This window comes from Nannobrachium achirus (assembly GCF_963921795.1).
Source record: "Nannobrachium achirus genome assembly, chromosome: 13".
In the NCBI taxonomy this organism is placed as follows: Eukaryota; Metazoa; Chordata; class Actinopteri; order Myctophiformes; family Myctophidae; genus Nannobrachium; species Nannobrachium achirus.
This window is the reverse complement of record NC_137833.1, coordinates 9,649,733-9,676,080: the sequence shown is the minus strand read 5'-3', so window position 1 is coordinate 9,676,080 and position 26,348 is coordinate 9,649,733. Positions and strand designations below refer to the sequence as shown.

Genomic DNA, 26,348 nt, shown 5'->3' with positions numbered 1-26,348 from the left:
AAATGCACTGTCCCGAGTTTTACTTTTACTGCCAAAGTCATGAAATTGTTCCATGAAGGGACTCACCACATACTGTAGGCAAAAATCGCCTACCCTGAAAGATGGGGTTCCAATTCAATCCTTTGTCATTTTCTACCTGCAGGTTGCTTTTACCTCATACTTGCACAGATGGTCTACAAGTAGTGTCCTTACATCCCAGAACAATCAGAATGCAAAAATATGGTTCTGTTTTGAATCTGCAGCCTTTAATATAAGGACTTTCTATAGGCGGAAATGACATTCCTAAGGAAGAATCCCCTGTGATCCTGGAGATAATCTTCTATAAGGGGTAGTACAAACCCTGACAGTGTTTTTACTTGTCCTCTTCATGAAATGGATGGTCAGTAGTTTTACTTTTACTGCAGAAGTCATGAAATTGATCCATAAAGGTACCCACCATAAAAAAGCCTACCCTGAAAGATGGAGTTCCAAGTCAATCCTTTGTCATTTTCTACCTGCTGGTTGTTTCATCTCATATTGCACAGATGGTCTACAGGTAGTGTCCCTACATCCCAAGGGGGGGGGGGGGCTCTCTCCATTCCGACATGTCGCCACTCCGAAATGGACTTCTTATTGTCGGAGTGGCGACACTCCCATGGGCCTAAGGTTTAGGGTTAGGGGTAGAGATAGGGTTAGTGTCGGAATGCAGACATGTCGGAAAGGAGACATGTCGGAGTGGAGAGATGCACCCATCCCAAGGCCTAATTCTCTTCACCTCAAAAGCAGCAAACATATTGTTCTATAAGCAGTCTATGGTATTCAGACTTAAATGCAGTACATTATATATGTAAGCCTATATTCAGTAGAATACACTACACTTTGTGCGCCATTCTTAATGCCAAATAATCAGCTCATTTTCATTTATTTCTTTTTCAATCAACAACTATTTTGAGCAGTGTAAGGGAGACTGACCAATGTTTGATTATTTGGCATGCAGTAAGCCAAAGATTCTCAGATCCTGAAGTTCATGAATGTGCTTCGCCAGCTTGTTGAAAGCTGTATTATTGCTTATTCTGAACAGGCTGCTCGTTGCATTGCATCCAGTCAATGCGTGCCATGCTAGAAGACTCTCACACAAAGCCACTCCCAATGTATTTGTAATATCAGACATTGGGATGTATCGTTGTCTATCCCATGACCAGCATGCATGAAAATGGCAGCTATTCCAAGGAGTTGTTGACTGACATAGTAGGCGAGCAACACAAGTATATCCATAGTACTGTACATATAAATTAGGTCAGGGTCTGAGAACCTTTGGCTTGACAGATAGTCTACCAGAGGCTTCAGGATGTTCAAGACAATATGCCCTCACTCTCTATGGCCTAAAAAAGAAGGCAAAGGGCCAGGTGTGTTCTAGTCTTGATGAGCTCCGTTGTATTCTTGCATCAACGACAGACATGCCAGTCTCACACCTGCCTCCCACTGAGGATATTTTTGAATGTTCAACAGGCTATGTACCAAACTGGTACAGTATATGGTGCCACAATCATGTCCCCAAACCCCTTTTGTGGAATCCAGTTGGGAAGGGTTGGATGCTAAAGGATACATCACTAAAGCCTGTCCTGTTCAAAAAATAGCCTGCACCAAGCAGTAAGAGACCTCACCCAACTCTACTGCTATGATAAGGATTGTTGCAGTCTAAGTAGTACGTGCCTCAATGTCTCTCTGTGGGATTGTGTTGTACATAATATTGCTCCTGTATTTACAGTACATTGCCTGTAAACTAAAATAAACAAGAAATGACACAATCCTTTTATACCAGCTTGTGCCTTGTGGACCAGCCTTGACTGTAGAGCATTGTAGTGGCCCTTGGTTGTAATCCACTGGGAACTGAATTCCTTCTTACCGTTTATATTATAATAATATATACCATCATACCATATTTATTACCATAACATAAATAGTAAGACTGAATTCAATTAATCCATTGACCAGCCATTGACCAATAGATACACAGCCGATTACGTCACGAACAAACTCCTGACAAAATTATGTCTGAATTTGGGAGATCACAGCTTTGTATCCATTGACCAGCTTTGCAAATTGGTCAGTCCCCCTCACACTCAAATTAGTTGTTGATATGAAAATATTGAAAAAGAAATAAACGAAATAAATTAAAATGAGAAAAAGCTGCTGTTTGATTATTTGGCATGCAGTAAGAATGGCACACATATATAGAAAAACTCCTGATTCACAATACAAGCATATTATTTATGACATATTCTTCTGGTTTATTTTGGTTGTTGGTGTATTCCCTATTGACAATCTGAATGGAGTTTGTTAATTTGTATTGATAATGAGCACCTTATCGATCCTGCTTATTGACCCATGGGCTTTTATCGAGCCCACTGTTGAGCGCTTTATAATATTTTGTGGGAAGATGTGAGATGTGAGATTCTGAACAGAACTGGTATCTTTTTGCATTGGCCAGTTGTTGTGAGTCTGAGTTTGTCTATGAGAATGAGAATTGACAAAAGTAAAAAATATTGTCATTTAATATCTTTAGAAAATCATTCATTAGTGTGCAGTAAGTGTTAAATGGCTATATATTATGAATAGTACTGTAACAATGTATTAATCGCCTCTTGTCTTGATTATTTAAACATGATGTCATGGGCCGCTATGCTTAATAACAAGCTTGATAAGCCCAAAGCTTATTGATACCGGGATATCAAGTTTGTAGTAGGCCCTTGTTTCCAGCTCCTTCCCTACCAGTAAGTGGAAATGGTGTATGATTAACTTGTGGGGATATTTCTGCCCTTTCTTCGTAAATCACTTTTTTGCATTCTGATTATTTTGGGATTTAAGGACGCTACCTGTAGACCATCTGTGCAAGAATGAGGTAAAAACAACCAGCAATAGAAAATTACAAAGGATTGACTTGGAACTCCATCTTTCAGGGTAGGCGTATTTTTTGCCTATGTGGTGAGTCCCTTCATGGATCAATTTCATGACTTTTGCAGTAAAAGCAAAACTACTGACCAACCATTTCATGAAGAGGACAAGTAAAAGTTATGAAAAAACTTTGTCATAGTTTGTACTACCCCTTATAGAAGGATTACAGGGGAATTTTCCTTAGGAATGTCATTTCCGCCTATAGAAGGTCCTTATATAAAAGGCAGCAGATTCAAAACAGAACCATATTTTTGCATTCTGATTGTTCTGGGATGTAAGGACACTACCTGTAGACCTTCTGTGCAAGTATGGGGTGAAAACAACCTGCAGGTAGAAAATGACAAAGGTTTGACTTGGAACTCCATCTTTCAGGATAGGCGTTTTTTTGCTTATGTGATGAGTCCCTTCATGGATCAATTTCATGACTTTTGCAGTAAAAGCAAAACTCGGGACAATCCATTTCATGAAAGGGACATCCTAAAGATATGAAAAAACTATGTCGCATTTTGTTCTACCCCGGGTAGGGGTATGGTCAACTTCTGGCCTATTTTTTCCTCTACTATTAGGCAACGTGTGTGGCCCATGTGGGCGTTTGTTTCTTTTACAATACGTCCCCATATTTACTCCAAGCTAGTTGTCTAACTGGCTGCATTTTCCTTTTTTCCTCAACTCCTCCTCCTGTCCCTGTCGGTTGCCCCCGGAAGCAGCAGAGAGACAGAGACGCGCCGTCGCCAGTAGAGAGCGCTGTGTCCAAGAGCTCGGTCTACAACACGTCCAGGACCTCCACCTGCTACAGCGAGGGGGAGAGCCCCTACCTCCCCAGGGACATGGACAGCTCTCTGGGCATCGCACGGGAAGAGGTAGGCTGAAGGAGCCCCGGCCATTCTATGACCCAGAACTTCTGAAGGGCAGGGATACGAGCCGATGGATCTGAGCGGCCAATAGCATTTGTTAACTGATCTTTTTTTTTTTTTTTTTTTTTTTCTTCACGTGCAGGCCAGAGCTCTTAATTGCTCCCTTTGAACTTCAAAGGGGTTGTGAACTGCGGTAATTGATTGACCCATACAAGTGTCAAGAGTTCGTTAGTGATCTCTCTTATCAATGAAAGCATCAAAGACAACGACCTGTTTGATGCCTGTCATAGAGTGGAGGGGGGAATGTGTTTGTATACACACAGACTCGCCTGATTGGCTGAACCACAGTTACTTGGGGCTTTACCCAAGGCTAGGGAAGAGGTGACCCCCTCCCCCCCCCCCCCCCCATCCACTACCACTTTAACAACCCATTACTATAACTAGTGGTGTCAAAAAGTGCGTTCAGGAATGCATCGACTTTGCTTGATTCTGCATCGTTGCAGCAACGTGACATAATCGATTATGTCATGATTATAATATAGGTTTATCAGAAAACAGTTAGGACATGTATATGTGTGTACTTTCTAAATTTTTTCAGGTGAATTAATCGCACGAAAACTGCTTCTGGTGTCTTAAATGCCCTTTATTTAAGACTAATAATCAGTTACATGTGTTTTTTTTCCATTCTCCTCAGATTGTGAGCAAAGAGAAAGAGGTTCTGGAGTGGCAGAGGAAGTACGAAGATAGTCGACAGGAAGTCGTGGAGATGAGGTAAGTCGGCTTTCCCAGCGTTTCCCATCCACAAGTTTCAAGGGTGGGGGGTTGGGGGGTTGGGGTCAGGGTCCAGCTGCTCTGCCGTAGATGAGACACAGATTACTTACTTACTAATAACTGCTAATCAGGAGACGTGGCTAATCAATCCTCTTAGCTCTCTACCAACCTACCTTTTTTTCCCAAAACAACATTTCCTATTGGCTCCTTCAGAACATAGTGTACGGTCTGCAGATACAAAATATACCAGTGTTAATTTAAACGTTAATCAACTAACGTTTTCTTTTTCACTGACGAAAACGAAATAAAAACTGAATAAAAACTAAGCTGTGATGACTAAAGACAACATATAATTTTGCAGATAAAATCTAGACTAAAATGTTAAGGAGGGACTAGTGCAGAAGAGATCCAGTAGAACTAAAAGACAAGTCATTTTATGTTTGGTTGAGCTAGCCGATTTACAAGCTCACAACAGGTTGTCTTTTGATTGATTGATTGATTTCTTTATTGACATATTAGCATACAAGCATACAAATAGCCAAAAGGATGAACATAAGAAAGCTGGTAGGCTTATTTCCATTATGGTCCTTTCCAATACAATATAATACAACAATACAGTACAACAATAGTCTCTAAAAGCATCTTACTGTTGCAAATGTGACATGGTTATGAAAATTGTCTTTTTTCTTCTAGCCATCTTTTATGTGAAGATTTAAAAGTGTCCTTTGAGACTATGGATTTAAGTTTCATAGGAAGTCCATTCCACATAACGGCTGCTGAGTATAGAAATGTGCTCTTTCCCAGACCGCTGTTGAATTTGTATGGTACAAAGTCAGTAGAGCTACCTCTGGTGTTATACCGATGGGTGTCCTTTACATCTACAAAATATTGTATCAGATACCTGGGTACCTCCCTGTTCTTAATTCTGTGAACCATGCGCATTTTTGTGTGCGATACTCTCTCCTCGACTCGCATCCACTTTAGGCTATGAAAATGTGCTGGGAGAAGATGAGTTCTGGGATGAAGTCTCAGGATTAGTCTAATCATTTTGTTTTGGGAGGTCTGTAGCTTTGTTTTGAGGACTTTAGGGATGCTGGAATACCAGGAGGTACATGCATAGTCGAAATGACATTGGACTAGTGCTGATGCTAGTATTGTCAGCTTGTAATCTGCCATTACGACACCATCAAGATACATTTTTTTCACGACAAAATCAACTAGTAGTCGAAAATCACATGATATTTAGTCTACATTTTATTCAAAAGACTATGACTACAACCAAATCAAAATTTGCTTTCAAAATTAACACTGAACTATACTATACACATATATGTGAATATAGTGGTATACATCAAAATGAATGTAAAGATTTACAATGACAACCGCTGAATTATCTTAACTCATTTAACGCTGATCCCGAGTATACTCGTGAAAAATACTCGAGTATTTAGAGTGCCGATCCCGAGTATACTCGCGTAAAATACTGTATATAGAGTAACGCTGGCACCCTTACCCTACGGTCCGTTGGAAAGTCCTGGCACAATTGGACTCGCCGATTCATCATCATCACGGATCCACGTGCACAAAATAGTAATCCCTTAACATGGAGGCCGACGGTGGATCTCATCTTTAATGTCCATTTTCTCCAAACAACACTTTTAAAGCCAAGGATGGCATTAGATTCTCGCTACAATAACGTAATAACAAAGGCAACGATCGGCCATTTTCGCAACGGCATGGGGTGACGATCGCTTCCGTTGAATGACGTCATGATGTCAAACCGGAAGTGTTTACGCTATGGACTTCTGGCCTTCAAAATAAGAGAATGGCAGCGTATGGAGCCTGCGAGAGGCACGCTGGACATTTAACCCGTTCATGTCTGGAGCACTAAATGGGTTAATTGGTATAGAAACATGACATACATTATTTTAAACTAGTCTTGTGCCCGGGGGTGTGCACAGTATATGAGTCCTCTTTGTTTGTTTATCATCGACCTTGATGATTGGTTGGCGACAATTTATTTCACAAGATTTCTTGTCACTTAGTATATGAGTGATTGAATGTAATTTTGGAGAAAAGTGGGCAGAATAGTCACCATCCATGTCCAGTTGTGCAATACCCGTTGTATCCATCTGTCTGGCTGGCTCTCTTTTATGCCCATATATGGTGTTCCGTGTCCCGCCAGTCTCTGATGTCATCTCCAAATGTGGGCACTGTAGTGATGTCACTCAGTTGAGCATTGTTTCAGCATGCGGGTTTACCATGGTGGCGACACTGTTTAGTATCAGGGATGTCAGCATGCAGACAGACGACAGACATTCTGTAAATTAATAGTTAGATGGTATTACATGAAATGTACTTATGTTTTCGCAGTATATACCATAATGTTATTAATCACATCCTTTTGTCATCCGTAGGAGAATTGTTGCGGAGTATGAGAAGACCATAGCACAGATGATTGGTGAGTTTGAGATTATAACCAGCTTTACAGAACAATTGTCAACGATAGGCCTTTCTCCTCAGTGCACTTTCATTTAGTTCAAACCAATTGGTTTTGTGCTCCCCAACCCCCCGCACTGCTTTATATGTTCTTTTCCACTCTTTTTGCAAATTACAACAATGCATTATTTGTGCTGATACACTGCTACTAAATTAATAATTCTAAACTATTTATCCATCCACTGATACACTGGCTTTTAGTCCCCTTCCACTCAAGCCCTAATTTATACGTTGTTTTATTCCGGTGTCACTGGTGAAAATATACGATCTACAAGCTCACAATGTGTCACGCTGTGAGCTTGTAGATTGGCTTTTTTCTTTTTGCTATTTTGGAACATTTGGGGGAACGGAGATGCCCCAGACCCGTTGAAGAGAGAGTTGCGTCATGCTTTGATCTCGCCGCAAAGCCGGGTGCTATTGGTCCGTAGTTCCAAACGTAGGAACTTCCTCATTGAGATGAGAACGAGAACTTCCGCATTCCATTCTTACACTGGGAGTTTATGCTGGTGACGCAACTCTCTCTTCAACGGGTCTGGGGTTAACATTGGATTGACCTGTGCTGAATCATGACACGATCAGAAGAAGAACTTTTCTCACTTTTCATCCCACCTGTCCATTCTCTCTGGCCTCACTGATCAACACCACCTCTGATCCATTGCATCGTACCAACTCTCACTCACATCTTCCACACCACCTCTGGACACAGAGCATTGCAGCGGAAGTGGTTTACTGGTGCCACTAAAAATCTCCCATTCATTTTCCCCATAGACTTTTACAAAACTATTTATAACGATTATGTTAAGCCTAGAACCAAGCCATCCAGGATCTCAGTGAATCATGACCATAAAACCCTTGATCCTATATAAAAAACATATTTTAATATTGAATTATTTGATATACTACATTTAATAAATACCCATTTTTTGGCGATTTTCAAAATTGTCTTTGCATAGAAACAAAGGTTTCATGGTCATGATTCACTGACATCCTGGATGGCTTGGTTCTAGGCTTAACATCATTGTTATAAATATTTTCGTGAAAGTCTATGAGGAAAATGAACAGGAGATTTTTTTTAGTGGGACCAGTAAACCACGCCCACTGCGATGCTCTATTTCTCAAGTTCTCCTTCTTGCCGCTCTCTTGATTCCAACGCCGTGTTTTCATATAGCAACAAGGTCACTAAAAAAGGAGCAAATCCATCTCTGGGTTTTTTGGCTATTGTCTTTAACACTCTGCTGTCTCACCTGTCCTGCCCTCCCAGCTTGACTTAACACGGTCCCTTCTTTTCTGTTCTGCTCCCGTATTTGCCCCCCTAACTGTTTGATAACCCTGTCACAGGCCTGCCAGGTGAGTAAAGGGGAAATCTTCTTTCAGTGGTGTTTTGTGTCAGCTCCCATCATCTGTCCCATCTGTCCGTCAGGGAGGGGAAGAGCAGATGTGCTCACTTCCTTTTCATCATGTCTAGTGACATCTGTGTGACTCCATTATTTTGACTTCCATGTGGAGACCTTGTCCTCTTTTAAGTCAGGGGTCTTCAACAGGGGGTCCTCAGATGTGCTACAGGGGGTCCTCCAAATCTTTGTGTGATATAAACTTTTAGCTCCTTTTTTTTACATTAACCACTTGAACCCTAGCGTCCATGTTCAGGAACTTTAGCCAAAAATAGCAGATCTACAAGCTCACAACGCCTCGCAGATCGGCTATTTTCGGCAAAGAGTTTTGGTGTAGAGTAAGTACAGAGTGAAAGGTCAAGTTTATTATGTATTGACGGTTCAAGTGGTTTAAAGGAGCTATAGTCAACTTTTTCTTGAAAAACGGATGCTAAAATAAAAATAATTTTTGAAAATATTTTATAAAAAAATAAGCTTCATACATGTGTTTCTATTCAAAAATGACCACAACAAGCGTAAAATAATGATAAAATAATCATTTTGGCCATTGTCAGACCGACACTTTGTTTACATTCTAGTCTATTCTTTGATAGTGTTAGACTAGGATGTAAACAAAGTGTCGGTCCGACAATTGCCAAAATTATTATTTTATCATTATTTTACGCTTTTTGTCGTCATTTTTGAATTGAAACACATGTATGAAGCTTATTCTTTTATAAAATATTTTCGAAACATTATTTTTATTTTAGCATCCGTTTTTCAAGAAAAAGTTGACTATAGCTCCTTTAATATCTGAAAACGCAAATTGAACTAAATCCAAAATACACTGATGACTGCGCTGTCAAACGATGAAACTGTATGGAATCTATGAAAAGGTTAAGGGGGTCCCTGCTTCATCTCTCTCTCTAAACTAAGGGGTCCCTGGCCTGAAAACGTTGAAGACCCCTGTTTTAAGTCATAATTATGAGTCTAAAGTGTGGGTGGGAGCACTGGCGGGGCAGGCGGTATAAAGCTCCTTGTGTTGCAGGGCCATTTATACTTATTGTTTTGTGTTTACGGCCTCGTTCACCTCCTGTCGTGAAGCGTCGCGGAGCTGAATTGGATCATGACTCTCGTAGTAGTCATGTGACTTAAGCCCTTTGCACACAGGCGCGTTTAACCGCACGGATAAAACGGACAATATAATTTTTTGAAAAGAAAACAATGATTCTCTATGACCTCACGCACACCGGCTCCGAATTAGCCGTGCGACGAGTGGCCGCCGCCGTGCGTTTTTTTCTCGATCGAACCCAGTTCGATTCGTGCGTCTTGTCGCATGCGGTAAAAAACTCATCACTCCTTTTATGACTCCTTTTAGGATCCGCAGCGCCGATTCCGCACAGCCTTGCACACCAAATCCAAAGCGTTTTATTCATGCCGCAAACGAAAAAAACGCAACTGTCCTGTGTGCAAAGGGCTTTACTACGTGTGCCTTTGTGTACATGCCTTTGTACTCTGTCGTGAACCTAATAGCCTAAGTCATTTAGGCAGAATTAGTGACTTAAGCAGGTGGGTCGTCTCTAAGCCTACAATGAGAAAGCGAGAGAAAGGGAAAGCTTGGCTTTTTGTCTTTCAATTAGAAGAGTCAGTTGGATGCCGACTCTCTTTATCTACGAGTCTCTGTTGTTTGATCTGTATTGTCTGCATGCTCCACGTGGAACTGGTTTAATGAAGCAACGCCATCCTAAAACTAACAATGCAGCTCGGTAGTATACTAACACACTAATCCATTCTATTGTCATGATGTTAAGTGCGTGTGTGTATGTTTGTGTGGAGAGGGAAAAAGAGAGAGAAAGGGGGCGATCACACCAAGACTAGAGCATCGTCAGCAAAACTGTTGTTTTCCTAGGGTATGCTTCTGTGTCAGACCTCTGCGTCGCGTTTTTCTAGTATTTTTAGATGCACATAAAAGTTCAGATATAGAATTTTCTTCAGGCACTCAACACAATGCTTTGTAACAAAGTACAGCAGTAGGTTAAAAAATATATATATTTTCCTAAACGTTTCTGAACTGTCCACGGCCACACCTGTTCTGACTAGGGATCGGCCAGATATCGGTATCGGACGATATTTACAGTTTTTAGGCAATATCGGTATCGGAAAATAAAGCTGACATTCACAGTAGACGATATTTATCTGCAGACATTTTGCACTGGCTATGTTGGGGTATTCGTTATCTGCAGCCTACCAAGCTGTAGTACCGTAATTGCTGGACTAAGCCGCACCTGAATATAAGCCGCACCAGCTAAATTTAGGATAAAAAACGAATGTTTACATATATAAGCCGCACCTGACTATAAGCCGCAGGTGTCCTTCCTGCTTCACGCTAGAGCACCCCTGGTGGCTGTTAGCTGTATAAATCTATAAATCCTTGTTAAAGACCATTGTAAAACGAACTAACTGGCCGTTAGCTGTAAAAAATCTTTATATAAGCCGCACCGTTGTATAAGCCGCAGGGTTCAAAACATGGGAAAAAAGCCGCGGCTTATAGTCCGGCAATTACGGGTAGATTCTGAACAGTTATTTCTCATAATGAAGATGTATATGTTTCCCTGGCACAAAAAGGGGACAATAAATATAGAAACAAATATCAGTATAATTTTGTTATCGGCTAAATTCTTATTCTAAACATCGCTATCAGAAAAGAATGTCCATGTCAGTGCATCCCTAGTTCTGACTCGTCTCGGTGTGATCACCGCTATAAGACACTCCCTCTATCACGCGTCACTGTGTTTCCGTGCTTGTGCACGTGCCCACCGGATGTTTCCGTGCACGTTGCCCATCACTGGATGACTTGGTGGCGTCCATCCGTTTGATGTCCTGTGCATGTTGTGTGAATCTGTGCCAGAAGACGAGCAGAGGGAGAAGTCTCTGTCGCACCACACCATCCAGCAGCTCATCCTGGAGAAGGACCAGGCTCTGGCAGACCTCAACTCAGTGGAGAAGTCCCTGGCAGACCTCTTCCAGCGCTACCAGAAGATGAAAGATGTCCTGGAGGGCTTCCGTAAGGTACATATGCAGTGTACTAATAATAGAGGGTATGCGTGTGACATCATCATACCCAGAAGTTATGCGGGAACGCCTACTGAGTGACAAAAAAACGTGTCCTTAGAGTCATGAGGAGTCAGTAAGGAGTCATGAGGATCTAAGAGGCTATAGCTAAATTAGAGTAATCTTTTAAATTGAATCTGACTCCTTAGTGTAGACTTTTTTACTCTTACTGTATGTCTGTTTATGTCTAGTTTCGCTTAGCCAGACAACTATTCCACAATCTCCGGATGCTATATAGAGTCTGGAACGGCAGCTCCCGAACGACGAGTATCGGAAGTAACCACTGCTGCACGGAAGTTGACGGAACTGTAGTCCCACTGGAAACATAACAGAAGCACACTCGCACAGTCATTCGGGCGGCATATTCTTGTTATGCTTGTATATTTAAGAAAACGTTTGACAACATCATGGAAGTAACACCAACAACACCAGAGAAAGACGAAATAATGCCCCAAAAAATGTTGAAAGGAGACATTAACGTTTCCAGTAGGACATGTTATTGTTACTGCACCAAGGGAGCGGTTGCGTCACATCCGCTCTATCTCGCACTCATCGTATCTATTTCCGTGCCCCAGACTGTATGCCGGGAGCATTTGCCCAAATCGTGGAGGCAACAGTCTTTATTTGATATTTGTTTTAACTACTTTTACTGATTTTACTTAACTTGCATTTTGTTGGGTCAACCTCCCCTTTTTGAGGGTAATGTGTTGTGTTCCTTTGGTTTCTCAGAACGAGGAGGTGTTGAAGAAGTGTGCTCAGGAATATCTGTCCAGGGTTTGGGTTAGGGTTAACCTGAGTACCCCTCTCTAAGGGTTAGGTTAGGGTTAACCTGAGTACCCCTCTCTAAGGGATGGGGTTAACCTGAGTACCCCTCTCTAAGGGTTAGGGTTCTGAGGTTAATATTATATTATGTTGTGTTCCTGTGGTTTCTCAGAACGAGGAGGTGTTGAAGAAGTGTGCTCAGGAGTATCTGTCCAGGGTCCGTAAGGAGGAGCAGCGCTACCAGGCCCTGAAGATCCATGCAGAGGAGAAGCTGGACAAGTATGAGCTCCAGAGCCTCCATGTTAACTTTGTGCTTCTCCGCTGCTTTGCTGTTCTGCCCGTTTCTATGTCAATAATAATGCACCATTTATGATGACATGGTAAAAATAACTCGGGGAGCATACAAGGTGCTCTACTGATGGCATGACTACGTAGAATCTGAAAGTGCCTTTACAGAATAATTTCATTTTTATTGATTAACACAAAATTCCTGATAATGATCATACAGTGGAGCTTATTTTTACCAGTCTGCTGCAGTGTTAATTTTCGACAGCTAGACCTAGATCACGTTATTATTTATTTTAAACAATTTATTTAAAATAATGACACATTGTGTGTGCATGCTTCCTTCCAGGGCCAACGGAGACATTGCTCACGTGCGCTCCAAGGCCATGCAGGAGCAGGCAGCGCACCAGGCCAGTCTGAGGAAGGAGCAGATGAAGGTGGACTCTCTGGAGAGGACCCTGGACCAGAAGGTACGTGGACCCACCTTCTAGTTGTTATTAGCATACCAGCTCTGTACTGTAGCTTTTAATCCCTATCTGTGACATATGTGAGAATGTAGATGATATTATATTTAATCCAAATGCATGTCATGAAAATATTACATACAAGTCAGAATTAGTCACCTTAGGAACGACACTTAACAAGCTCACAACACTTAAAGGTGTATTCAGTGATAATGAAATGGCCGGGGGTCATCTAGTCTCTTACTGGCCTTACAGCATGGAAATGTTTAGTTTTTTATAGATTTTTTACACCATTATAATGTCCCCGTTTTGATCATTAGACTCAATCACTGAATATCGGTAGGCCTACGTCTCCAGCTTCAGGATATGTATGATACTGATTTACTACGAGACTGTGGCATTTTATGAGTTCAGTACTGTAGTTTACAATCTAGGCATTTAGCAGACGTTCTTGATTCAGAGCGACTGTGGTTCTCAAAACTTTTATTTTGACCATCATAACTAAACATCATAACATAACTACGGCCATACTCTACCCTGATTGGTCGAGGACTGGCTGGCCACCTCTGAAAACCGAATCTAGCTATGCTTGTAACACGGGCCATGGTGGAAGTCCTTATATGGTCAGCACACATTCTAGTGCGGAGAATGAATGGAAAATGTACCGACACTTAATGAGCTCACAACACTGTTCTGTCCCGCAGAACAAAGAAATCGAGGAACTCACAAAGATCTGCGACGAGCTGATCGCCAAGATGGGGAAGAGTTAGCGGCGTGGCGGTCCCCTCCACCCACGCCACCCCTCCCAGAGAGGTGGAGGCTGGTGGGGTTGTAGGAACCAGGGAGAAGAGAAGAGAAGAGAAGAGGTACCCTGGCCTTCACTGGACTGTAGGACACCCAGGGGACCATGATGTGACCCCTGGGAGTTCTCTTTAAGACAGACTTTGCCCACACAGTTCACACGAGGAGCGGGCGTCCTCCTTATCATCCTGTATATTTTGATGTGTTTACGTTTCCTGCATCGGGGGTCTTGCTAAAAAAAGAAAAGAAAATGTTGTGCACACCATATCGTTATTGTTTGTGTGATTGTGTGAGAGTGATGGTGAGTGTGGACATTTTGAATGAGTGAGTGAGAGAAAGAGTGCATGCGAGAGAGTTAGAGTGAGATGCGGAAACAGCCGATCTGCAAGCTCACAACGCAGACAGGTTGTTTTCCGTGCGAACATGGAGAGGATTATCTGTGGGTTAAATGCTCTGATTTGATGATGTTGACGTTTGCCATGACGGCCACTGATGGAGAAGACTGTTTACCCACTTCCCGTTGTAGTCTTTTATAAATACCACAGAAGGACGGCCTTTGAAAAGAACTACAACTTCCTGTTGTAGTCTTTGTAGTCCAGATATATATTACCCAGAGATGAATGGATAAACTGTGGACTTGCACCACTGAGGCACACACCAAAACACACCACTAGCTTACTGCATGTGAAAGAGGAACGATACACAGTACTCAATGTTTTGTAAATAGAGAATCCCCAGCTACGACAAACTGCACCTGCATTTTTGATACAGTTGGTTCTGACAAGTCGAAAACCTGCTTTCCCCCCCCCCAACCCCTCGTGCGACCTTGTAGATACTACGTTGACGTATTTTGTGTCATATAGCTTTCTTGATGAAATCGTTGGGATTGTATTTTTTTGATATAAAGGAGAACTTATTGTTGAGTGTAATCAGTGGTGACCGGGGTAATTTAATTTTGGATGGATAAACTATGTTTTTTTTTTTTTTGTCACACTGAAGAGCAGCTCCTAACGCTTTGGCACAGCTACTGTACTGTACAGCATCTGATTACAACGTGCAATAAAAAAGATGGCAATACAAGACATGGAGGTTGTTTTCTTTCACTCACCTACTGCAGTGGTTCTCAACCTTTTCAGGCCGCGACCCCCCAAATAATCATATTTTAACTGGGGACCCCCCCATGCTACGAGCACTACAACGCCTCGCAGCACGAGGCGTGAGCATGTAGATCTGCTATTTTCACAATAGTAGATCTGCTATTTTCGCAATTTCTGCCTCTAATATAATTATGTACAACCCGATCAATGCTAGACTTGTTGCACTCATGTTGCAATGTTGCAACTCATGTTGCACACACACAGAGCCTGTGTGTGTGTGTATCCGTGTCTCTTTTCTGTTGTTTCTTATTTCATATCCATGCAATGACCTCCCTTACTAACTTGCGAAAATAACCAGAAGAAAAAAATAAGAAAATAATCGATAAATAAATGGCTGCAAATAGTACCTAAGAATGCAAGTTTTACTCCTTGACAACTTGTCATTGAGCGTTTTTAAAGGTTTATATGCCATATGCAAATTACATATTATCAGCCAATCCAAACATACAGTATGCTAATTAAAATCCCTTATCAAAATGGTACATAAGCAAAACACATTTAAAGTCTTAATGGTGTGCTACAGTAGTACAAGTATTCATGGAAGACTGCATGCACCGAAAATAGCTGATCCACAAGCTCACAGGGTGTCAGAGCGTGGCGTGTTGTGAGCTTGTACATCGTCTATTTTCAGCACGCCACAAAGTGTAAGTGGAGCCCTACCATGACATAAGAACAAGGGCAATGCCAGGATAGGGGTCAGAGGGCAGGGACGTGCAGAGAATGTTAGAGAGGCAGGGGCTGACATTTCTAAAAGGGCCTTTTGGTGAAAATATTGAAAATAGCAGACCTCCAAGCTCACGACGCATCGCGCTGCATCGTGTTTTGAGCTTGGAGGTCGGCTATGTTCGGTGCTTGATACCACACTAAACATAAAGCATAAAAAAGGCAATACTGGAGATGTGGCGTAACGGCATGGTTTTCTACACAGAGAGCGCAATTCTTTCAACATAAGGTGCTGCATTCAAGTTCATGAGAGTTTGGACAAGACAATTCTCTTGAATGCTGCCTTCAATTATGGCATATGGAAAGAGGGCATTTGCATTTCTTTCACCATAGTTAGAACTGCATTCATGGTCTGGAGAGGACACTGTTTACATACGTGCCTGTCTGAGGGCGTGGCTGGGGAGAGGTCAGGGGTGGGGCAGTGATCCAGGGAGATCGGTGGCAGACGCAGATCTCACTACTACTCTACCTCTCTGCTGCTCGTTCTGCGTGAGGAAACAACCTTGTGGATGTGGAGACGGAGCGGCCAGCCCAGGGCCCAGTCAGTGAGTGGAGGAGCTGCTAATCTCCCTGTGGGTGCAGGCCAGGACATTAAGTCTGTCCCATAGCTCAGATTAAGATCAGCGGGTGGGGAGGGGGGGGGGGGCTTTAGCAGGAAAACAGCCTGCATTCTGCAGACCCAGCTCAAGCTACAGACCCAAAGGAAGCACCGACCGGCGGAGACATGAGAGCTGTCCAGATCTGCCCGCTGCTCCTGTCCTCCCTGGTCCTCCTAGCTGCCCACGGTAAGGACTCTTATCTTCTCTCTCTTCCCTTCTCCTCGTCTCCTCCCTTCTCCCGTCCTCCCTCCATCCTCTGTCCTTCTGTTATTTGAACTCCTTGCCATTGGTCCACCTGTGCATTTAGTTGGATACAGCAGGTAGACAATGTAGGACCAGAACTTATTGAACCAATGTGATGACCCTATCTGTGTTGAGGACTAAATGAACCCTCTAAATCCCTATAATATACCTTTTCGTATGATGAATAGCGAAAACAGGCAGTCTATAAGCTCACAACATGTACACTTGTACAGTGTAGCAACTGTGAGCTTGTAGATTAGCTATATTCGCTCCTTTTGAAAGTGTTGAAAATGTTGAAATTCTTTGGAAATTGATCGTCTATATAATGCCCAGAGTAGGGACGCCAAGTTGAAAGTGGTTAAAGCTTTTTTTTTATTTTCCTAGATTCTTTTTTTTATGTCATATAATAGTATATAAATTGGATATAACCATCAGTAACTATTAGTTTATTCACATTCATTGTCAAGTATAATTGTCTTCTGCTGTTCCGTTTAAAAAGGCAACACTAATACTACTGCTTATTGCTAACTGTCAACTAAGTCTACTGGAAGACGGAGATGAACAATGTTTTGATAATCCTTTATGCTGCTTACTTATCAGTTTGATCAGGCTTTTGGACTTTTAAGCCCGGATATTTTATATTAATATGGGGCATAGTGATTAATTTTGGGGTAAATTTGTCGTTTTTCTTTCCCCTCAGCCGCCCTGTCATCTCCTTCTGTAGCTAGCGGGCAATCCCAGCAGCTAATCCCCTAATAGGCCTGCAGGCTAATTCTCCTAGCATGTGTGGAGAGTTGCTGGGAGGATGGATTGGGGTCAGATCCAGAGTTCCAGACAGCAGGAGACATTTATATAAAGTAGGCGCCATAATGAAAACGCCACAACAGACAGCACATTAGTTTTCAGTGAGTCGCATTGCTGTTTTATCTCTGAAAAGTAAGGTGGACAGAACATGCCTAATTCATGCTCCATCTGAACGCACACTGAACATAGCTGATCGACAAAGCGCAAACTAGTAAAAAATGCTCCTCAGAGGCGAGCACAGGTCTCCGCCAGGTCAGGTAGGTTATTGTGAGCCAGCAATGGTTCAAATGCTTGGGCCTCCTGGTGGCGCTAAAACAGGCATGTATGAACCTTTATGGCAATCGATATCGGACACTGCGTTCATGATTTTGAGGCATTATGTCCAAACAAACTACTCCTGTAAACTTTAGATGCATATCTTAGCCAAAGATCAGACAGATCCGTATTGATCACATGACTGGAGATCATGTGTACCGATTTGCGTGATGCTTGGACAAAAGCTTTTAGAAATATCATATATGTTTTTACCAGGCGTGTCGTTGCCAGGATTTTTTTTTTCAAGGCATTTAGTTCAAAACGGACTAACGAAGCCAATGTTAGACAATCAGGGATCAGAGATGATGTGTGTACCGATTTGTGGGATGTTTGGACAAAATAATATAATATTGGACAGAGTAATATATAAAAAAAAAGAATAGGCACTATAAAAGGCCAATCTTTAAAAAATAGGGGCATTCAGTCAGTGTTGTTTTTGACAACAAAATTTTGATTTAGTTTTAGTCAGTCTTTTTAATAAAATGTTCATTTAGTTTTAGTCATAATTTAGTCACCTGAAACGTTTTAGTTTTAGTCTAATTTTAGTCGACTGAATATCATAAGATTTTAGGCGACTAAATCTACAGTTGATTTAGTCAACTGAAATATATTTTGGCAGGCCTTGATGGCATCGTAATGACTGATTTTACACTTGGTTGTGTGCTGAAAATAGCAGATCTACAAGCTCACAACGCGTCGCAGCGCGACGCGTTGTGAGCTGTCGACAAACATCGACAAACATTTTTCGTCATAGTTTTAGTCGACGAATTCAACACTGCATCCAGGGAGTGCGTGTGCACAGTTTCACGTAGATCGGGCCAACGGGTAATAGATCGTCTCTGCCCTGCCTTCGCCCTGGCGGAGGCGACCAGGCTAGCACGCCAAGTCCAGTTGTAGCAGCTGTCATGTCGGTGGCCTTTCCTTCATAATTTGACTTCACTCGGCTGACTTGATTCGTTGGGTTCAGCCGTTGCTGTCAGACGTTGTATAGAGCGTTCACAGCGGTCCGTCTCTCTCTCTGAACACTCTGCTGCCATGCCTGACAGGCCCATGAAAGAAAAGGCTCCCCGGTGATAAGAGGGGTTAGTTTTGCCGGTCAAAACAGGAGATGAGCTCTGGCAGGGGATGTTTGTAGCCGTCAAAGGTCCCCGCGGGTCATTCTCCGCTTGATCCTCTCAGTAAAAGAGTATGAAAGGCTGCTCGTCAACGAAAAACGCTTTTTTTTTCTCTCCTTTAGCTGCGTGGAGATTTTCAAAAGGACCTTTTAAAGGGATATTTCATAGGTCAACAGTAATTCTCAAATAGCGTTTCTCCCCCAGAGAGGCTTTAGAAAGATATTGGAAAACTTGGGTGGCAGCCATGGCTGCCAGCTACTGTATAGAGAACACTACAGAGCCTGTGACTGCAGGGAGGTTGCTAGTTTGATTCTCTGGATTGGCTGATGGCCAACGGGATGGTGCGGTAACGGTATTCTCCTCTTGATTCATGATTTCTGTCAATGTACCTTTTAAAATAAATCCACTTCCCCAACCTACTGTACCCCTCCAACAGGTGTGTGAATGTACAGTAGGTACAGGTATACTGTAAATGGGTCCTGTGTTTCATAACCACTGTTATGCCAGGACATCTGAATCCCCCACCACTGGATCAATAACAGTCTTACAGTATGTATTCTATTCTACACTAAACATTTCTAAAGGGGCCTTTTGGTGAAAATATTGAAAATAGCAGACCTCCAAGCTCACAACGCGTCCCAGTGCAAGCTTGTGTGGTGAGCTTGGAGGTCGGCTATTTTCGGCGCTTGATACCACACTGAACTAAGCATAATCAAGTCAATACTAGAGATGTGGCGTAACGGCATGGATTTCTACACAGAGAGGGCAATTCTTTCACATAAGATGCTGCGTTCAAGTTCTGGAGAGTTTGGACAAGACAATTCTCTTAAATGCTGCCTTCAGGTATGGCATCTAAAGAAGGCATTTTTATTTCTTTCACCATAGTAAAAACTGCATTTATGGTCTGGAGACTGCACTTTTTAACGAATGGGGGTACATTTATTGTTATCACATTTTTGTCTTAGAAATGCGACAAAAAACTAAAAATATGATTGAACTCTACTCTCCATGGCGTGACTAATCAATAGAAAAAAAGTCATTTTGGGGGTGAACTACTCCTTTAATATGTCCCTTAGTAAGAAACGGGAAATCGCCTATAAACCTTGTCTATGTCGACATGCCCACCAGGTTGAGGGTATTTTAAGTACCACGTGATCATGTGTGGTGTTTCTTGTTGGTCTTCAGGTCAGGCACTGCAGTGCTACACCTGTATGGCCTCCAACAACAAGGACTGCAACCGCCAGGGTTCCAGGACCTGTCCCAGCTTCTCTGATGCCTGTGCCGTAGTGGTGGGCCATGACAGTGAGTCCTAACCGTCACATTACTGTACTAGCCTTGTGATGTGGTGGTGGGCCATGACAGTGAGTCCTAACCCTCACATTACTGTACTAGCCCTGTGATGTGGTGGTGGGCCATGACAGTGAGTCCTAACCCTCACATTACTGTACTAGCCCTGTGATGTGGTGGTGGGCCATGACAGTGAGTCCTAACCCTCACATTACTGTACTAGCCTTGTGATGTGGTGGTGGGCCATGACAGGGAGTCTAACCCTGTCATACTACTATTGTTCTAGCCTTAGGATACCCTCCATGACGAAAGTGAGGGGTGCCTCAGAATACTTTGATAATATATTAACTGAACCACCAAACAGCCAAAACAACATCTACAAGCTCACAACACATCACAACGTAGATCTGCTATTTTAGTGAATGTTCCCCCCAGAATAGGGATATTGAGGTTGAAGTGCCAGAAGTGGTTAAATTGCAAGTATGAAGTTATTTTCAATCTGTAGTAATGGAAACTAGTCAAACTACTATTCTCTCAAGTTTTCCTCTTGACATACAGTACTGTATCATATTTACATACCGTGATATGACATAAATGTAAGGTTCTATGAAGTAACAATGTAATTCAAGGAGGCCTTGCATGAAAAAGTTATTTACAGGGGTGCCCTCAGCCAAACATGTTTGAGAACCACTGCTGTACTCTACTAGCCTTTCCTCGTTAGTTTTATTGTAATGTTACCTTCTGAACTCAAGGATAAAGTCTCCAGTACTGGGAACTGGGGACTGCTGTTTTTTTCTCCTGATGACTCTTTAGAATGATAACTACTCCTCATTGAACATGAAAAAACAAAACAGTATTGGTGTTTTTCATGTTCATCGGGGACTAAATGGCCAGTCCATACCAATGCCAACATCTTGCAACCACTTGCAACCAAATAGCACCAGTCTACAACTGGTCAGTGTCTGCAACAGCCTCTTTAAAAAAATGCGTTGCTGTGAACTGGCCTTTACTTACCGTAGCCAGTGGAACTACCTTGAAACTAGTCTCGCTTAGCCAGACAACTATTCCACAATCTCCCAATGCTATAGAGTCTGGAACTATACACCTCCTGAACTCAGAGTAACAGAAGCTGGCTTTTCCGTTCACGAAAATAAATAAAATAAATTAAAATGTAATTTGCTGATAAGCAGCAATGATTTTTATTCACATTAGGATAAATGTGTGCGATTGTAACAGATTGTGGGAGGCAACAGTCTGGCCACGCGAGACTACCTTGAAACTAACAAACTGTTTCCTGGGTCCTCCTTAGCTGAGCTGAGTACCACCGCTGTACAGAATATATTCCAAGGTGTGGTCTAAAAATAGATTGAAATATAGCTGTGTGTTTGTGCGTGCCTGTGTGTGTCTGTGGGTGTATTTATGTATCTCTGAGGATATCCTGCTTCCTGAGAGTGTACACATGTAACCAAATGAACCCTAGATTCAGGATGTCAAGGTGTTAAAGCAGTAGTCACTATTTTCTATACATTATTACACACCCCACGAAGCCTTGAATTCATGGAGATTTTGTAGTTTTCAACAAACTATTGGCTTAGGAATGCGACAAAAACAAAGAAATAACCATGAATTCAAGGTTTGATGGGGTGAGTAATCGATATAATAAAATATTTGTTGGGTGAACTACTCCTTTTTAATGTGAGACTCCTTTGTGTCTCCCCCCTCCCTTGCAGGTGGAGTGATGAAGTCGTGCTCCTACCGGTCGTTCTGCAGCCAGGCCAACAGCCAGGGCTACCGCTCTCCGGGCGTGCGGGTCAACTGCTGCTACAGCGACCACTGCAATGCCAGCGGCGCCTCCGCGCTGCTGCCGGGACAAAGCAGCTCCCTGCTGCTGCTGCTGCTGCTACTGCTACACCTGCTCTCATACTGAGCCATGAATCTATGTCCTTAATACTGTACTGTACCGTATGCCTGCTTTACACCTGGACCCTATAATGTTGCACCCGCCCAACCCGCCGTCCCAGAAATGTCAGCGGCGCAGCACCTACAGTATATACACACCTGCCCCTGTAATGCCAACATCGTTGCATAACTCGGCTTACTTTACTTTTTACTCTCTGGCCTGTTGTTTATCCACGAACCCAGACTTTGTTTGGAGGAGTTCCGTAGAGGAAGTTTGTGCTGTTGGCTGGGGACATTTACGGGACGCTAAGTCACATTGGATTTCTGCCATTACTATGCAGTAGAGGATCTGTGACAATAAGCCAACCGTACAAAGGATTCCATGGACAATACATTACAAACCCTATTATGTTATTTAGTCATGCCATAGACAGGATTGCTATGGAAATGTACAGGATTCATATATGCTGACCAGAAAGAGAGAGAGAGAGAGAGAGAGAGAGAGAGAGAGAGAAACAACTATATAATAATGGTCTGGAGCCATGTAGTCCATGAACACTGTGGGTCCGTTATTAAAACATCTATCGATGCTCCAACTTGGACACATCATCATCAGTGTTGTTTCCTGGGGTCCCTGGGTGTTTCGGACGGGTCTTGCAACAGACACCCCTCCTCCAGGCGACCCACCGAGGCTGATCGGACCCCGGGCCGGCCTGTGTCCGGGATGTGCCTAATCTTTGCAATGTTACGTAGGTTTTAAAAGGCGGTGCTTGACGCTTGTTTTATGTGTGAGTTAAAGCACGTCAAGATGCCATCCTGTTGTGATATCATTCAATAATGCATTTCTAATCGTGTATAGGGCCCAAGCACAACCTCAGTTAGTCCGTTTATAGTAGAAAGACATGTTGGAAGTTTTGTTACCTGATTAGTATTCAACTGGCTTCATTGAAGAAGAATATAATTCAATACCAAGTGTTTTTTATTCCAAATAAGTATTATTAGGAAACAACTGTAGTTAAAGAAAGCATATATATAAATATAAAACGTGGATAGACTTGGTGCAAGCACTGAACCTTGTCCAACTCATTGTCTAACTTGTGCGTCATTGTTAATGTGTACACTCTGAAGTTGATCTGATGAATAAGACTTAAAACAGCTTAATGCTGTGTGTTCTTCAATTAAAGGACAACTTAGTTTTGTTTACAACAAGGGTTCATATTTTAGATCGTAATTAGAGAAATGGAAGGATGAGTGTTAAAATGTTTTCATTTACTGCTTTCTATTTTAGCGATTTTGATTTCAGTAGATGGGGCATGTGCACAAGTGGCTAAATATGTATTTTTAGACACGATAATCCGTCGATTTCTATGTTACTATTTACAGTAACACTATACAAGTCACATCTGCCCATGAAAGATAGTGGTGCATCTTGGGAATGGGCTTAATGTGTCTAAAAATACATATTTAGCCACTTGTATGCATGCCCCCATTCACAGAAATCAAAATCATTAAAATTGCTAAAACGATAGAAAGCAGTAAATGAAAACATTTCTTCATCTTGTCTTTTCTCTAATTACAATCTAAAATAAAAAGTTGTCCTTTAAAGGCTCTAGTCTCAGTAATAAGACGTGATGGTTGATGGTATCAAATGCAGTGCTAGAAGGCCTCTCCATACTTCGACAGAACCGAACTTTTCGGTTGAAAAATACACTTTTTTATTTTTTTATCTTTTACGGGGGAAAAAGCGTCGGATGTTCATACTTCGCTCCTGTTCGGAGGGTTCGGGGAAAAGCGTACACCACGCTGCGTGTGGTGTAGGAGGCGGCGAGGAGCATTGTGAGGAGAAAGAGAACAGGAGAGAAGAGAGAGACAACAACAGCAGCGACGGCGGAGATGGAAAAGTTGGAAGCGGTGGCACGTATTGTGGAGGTTATGGAGGAGGATAGGAAGACGAGGAGGCAGAGGAGGAGGAGGATTTTGCCCTGCTTTGTGCAGCTGAGGAGGAGGCGAGCAAGCACATCTAGCCGGCGGGGGTACCGTATATGTCCGAGCCACTGCAGCTGGATGAACAGCTTTGGGACAGTGTTGTGGCCACCAGCATCACCCGTCTTCTTGTGAACACACACGTGATCCAACCGACCAATCACGTTTGCCGTTTCACCGAACTAGATTTCGGCGAGTCACAACATCTCGTTGTGCAAATTTCAGAACTATTGTTCGGAGAAAAAGCATTCCAGAACTTTCGAGGAATTTAATTTTATAGTTGAAAAGGACCTTTTGACTGAAAACGGCGGTTTCGGTCAAAGTATGGACAGGCCTTTACAAAACAACTACAGCGAGAAGTCCTGTGTCTGATGCTGGTAGGAGGTCATGTGCTGTGTCTGTGCTACGATGTACTTTAAATCCTGACTGAAAATCTTCAAATAAATTATTGTAATATATAAAGTCACGTCAGCGACTGCTTTCTCAAGGATCCTGGAGGGAAATTAACCCATTAAGGCCGAGGGACTTAAAAAAAAAAAAAAAAAAAAAAAAATTAGGGCTGGCAACAAAAAAAACAAAAAAAATTATATTAAAAAAGGGCTGCCCCCCCCTAATTATGTTCACTATCAGACTAGGGTTACCTATCTCTCTCCTTTTCTTTCTCTCTCTTCCTTTTTTTTTTCCTCTCTCTCCTCCTCTTTTCTTTTCTGTTTTTTTTCACTTTCGCCTTCTCTCCTCCTACTTTTTTCCCTTTTATCTATTCATTTATTATTTCTTTTTAAAATAACCAATTATAAAGTTCAGTTATATTATCATTATTATTATTACCTTAATTTTACTTTACTTCTTATTTTTCTGTTAATTTCTTTTATTTTTTATTGTTTACTCTCTCATTGAGAGGCTGTTAAAGAGTTATATGAAGTAACATATTATTATTTGGCGGGAGGGCATAGGGGGGAGGGGAAAGAAAAAGGAAAAGGGGAAACTATATACTTTTCTTTTTTTTTCTTTAGACGGTTTTAGAGTAAAAAAAAAAAAACGGATTGATACAGTGCTGCTGGTTAGAAGAATGCCCACAATATGCTCATCAACAGTCATAGATAATATTTTGCTGTTCAAGTTGGTAAATGTGATGAAGCAAACACAGATTGCATTAACACACATTTTATCGTGTGTGTGTCTTTTGTTGTTGTTCTATATTAAGTTAAATTTGAAGTGGCATGAAACCAACAGATTATTATTATTATTATTTGGGGGTGGGGAAAGGGACTGATGAGAGTTGCTGTTACCCACTAGGATGGAGAACACAAGTGTTCTTAGAATGTGGGTAGGAGCGTTTTATCTCTTGCTTGCTAGGTCAGGACCTCTCAGCAACACGTGCCTATGTAGTTTTCAGGAATATGTGTTCTTGTTGTTTTTCTTTTTGTGTATGTTTGAGGTTTTCTTTTTATGTTTTTTAAGGTCATTTTTGCTTATATACGTTGAAAGTGGGTCACATCAGCTCAACATGTCTTCATGTCAATATCCCAGGATAACAACAGTATTAATAGGTAAACAAGCTAAGGGTCATCATGAGTACAACTAAAATAATCTCAAATAATGTAAAGGGGCTTAATCATGTGATCAAGCGAAAGAAAATTCTAACATGGCTCAAGAAAGAGAGAGTACATATAGCACTACTACAGGAGACCCACCTGATAGACATTGAGCATGAGAAACTTAAAAGAGAGTGGGTAGGTCAAGTCTTTTTTTCTTCTTTCAGCTCAAGTAAAAGAGGGGTAGCAATACTTATAAACAAAAACACTCCATTTATTCTAGAAACATGTATTAAGGATATAGAAGGGCGCTATGTCTTAATCACTGGTACGTTATATGGTGAGAAAATTACAATTGGCTGTGTATATGCTCCAAATGTGTACCATAGCGAATTTTACTCTAAACTGCTAGCTGATATCTCTCCGATGCTGGTTCCACTTACTATTTTATCTGGTGACTTTAACTGTGTTTTGTCTCCTGAGGCCGACCACAGTCCATCGTCACTAGAACCCCCCTCCAAGAAAGCTTTGACAACTCTAGAAATATGTACAGATCTCAACCTGTACGATGCTTGGAGAGTACTAAATCCACAAAAGAGAGATTTCACCTTCTTTTCCAATCCGCATCAGAGTCTTTCTCGTATCGATTACTTTTTCACCTCTAGACAGGTATTAGATAGAATAAAGGATAGTGGCATTGGGATTCGTACACTCTCTGATCATTCCCCCATACATATTTGTCTCACCTCACCTCGTCGTGATTCAAGTTCGTTCCAGTGGAGCCTTAATCCTACTCTTCTTAGCAGCCCTGATTTTATAACATTTTTAAAGGAGCAG

At 42.0% G+C, this 26,348-nt stretch overlaps 2 protein-coding genes across 2 annotated transcripts in view; both read left to right on the top strand.

Annotated features, from left to right (window-relative positions):
• The window catches only part of tacc2 (transforming, acidic coiled-coil containing protein 2), a gene marked incomplete at its 5' end in the record, with an annotated part of 72,314 nt that extends 58,230 nt beyond the window's left edge, over window positions 1-14,084 (top strand). The window contains 7 exons of the mRNA XM_080740113.1: window positions 3,639-3,794; window positions 4,483-4,559; window positions 6,977-7,020; window positions 11,337-11,497; window positions 12,474-12,580; window positions 12,936-13,056; window positions 13,755-14,084. Coding sequence (XP_080596239.1) covers window positions 3,639-3,794; window positions 4,483-4,559; window positions 6,977-7,020; window positions 11,337-11,497; window positions 12,474-12,580; window positions 12,936-13,056; window positions 13,755-13,820 — 732 coding nt within the window. The remainder of the gene's footprint in view (window positions 1-3,638; window positions 3,795-4,482; window positions 4,560-6,976; window positions 7,021-11,336; window positions 11,498-12,473; window positions 12,581-12,935; window positions 13,057-13,754) is intronic.
• Window positions 14,085-16,455: 2,371 nt separating this feature from the next.
• On the top strand, window positions 16,456-22,021 carry ly6pge (lymphocyte antigen 6 family member pge; the record flags this gene model as incomplete). The annotated part of the gene is made up of 3 exons (XM_080740111.1): window positions 16,456-16,516; window positions 19,993-20,109; window positions 21,825-22,021. The coding sequence occupies 3 exons, from the start codon at window positions 16,456-16,458 to the stop codon at window positions 22,019-22,021; spliced, it is 375 nt and encodes a 124-aa protein (XP_080596237.1).
• Window positions 22,022-26,348: the final 4,327 nt, after the last annotated feature.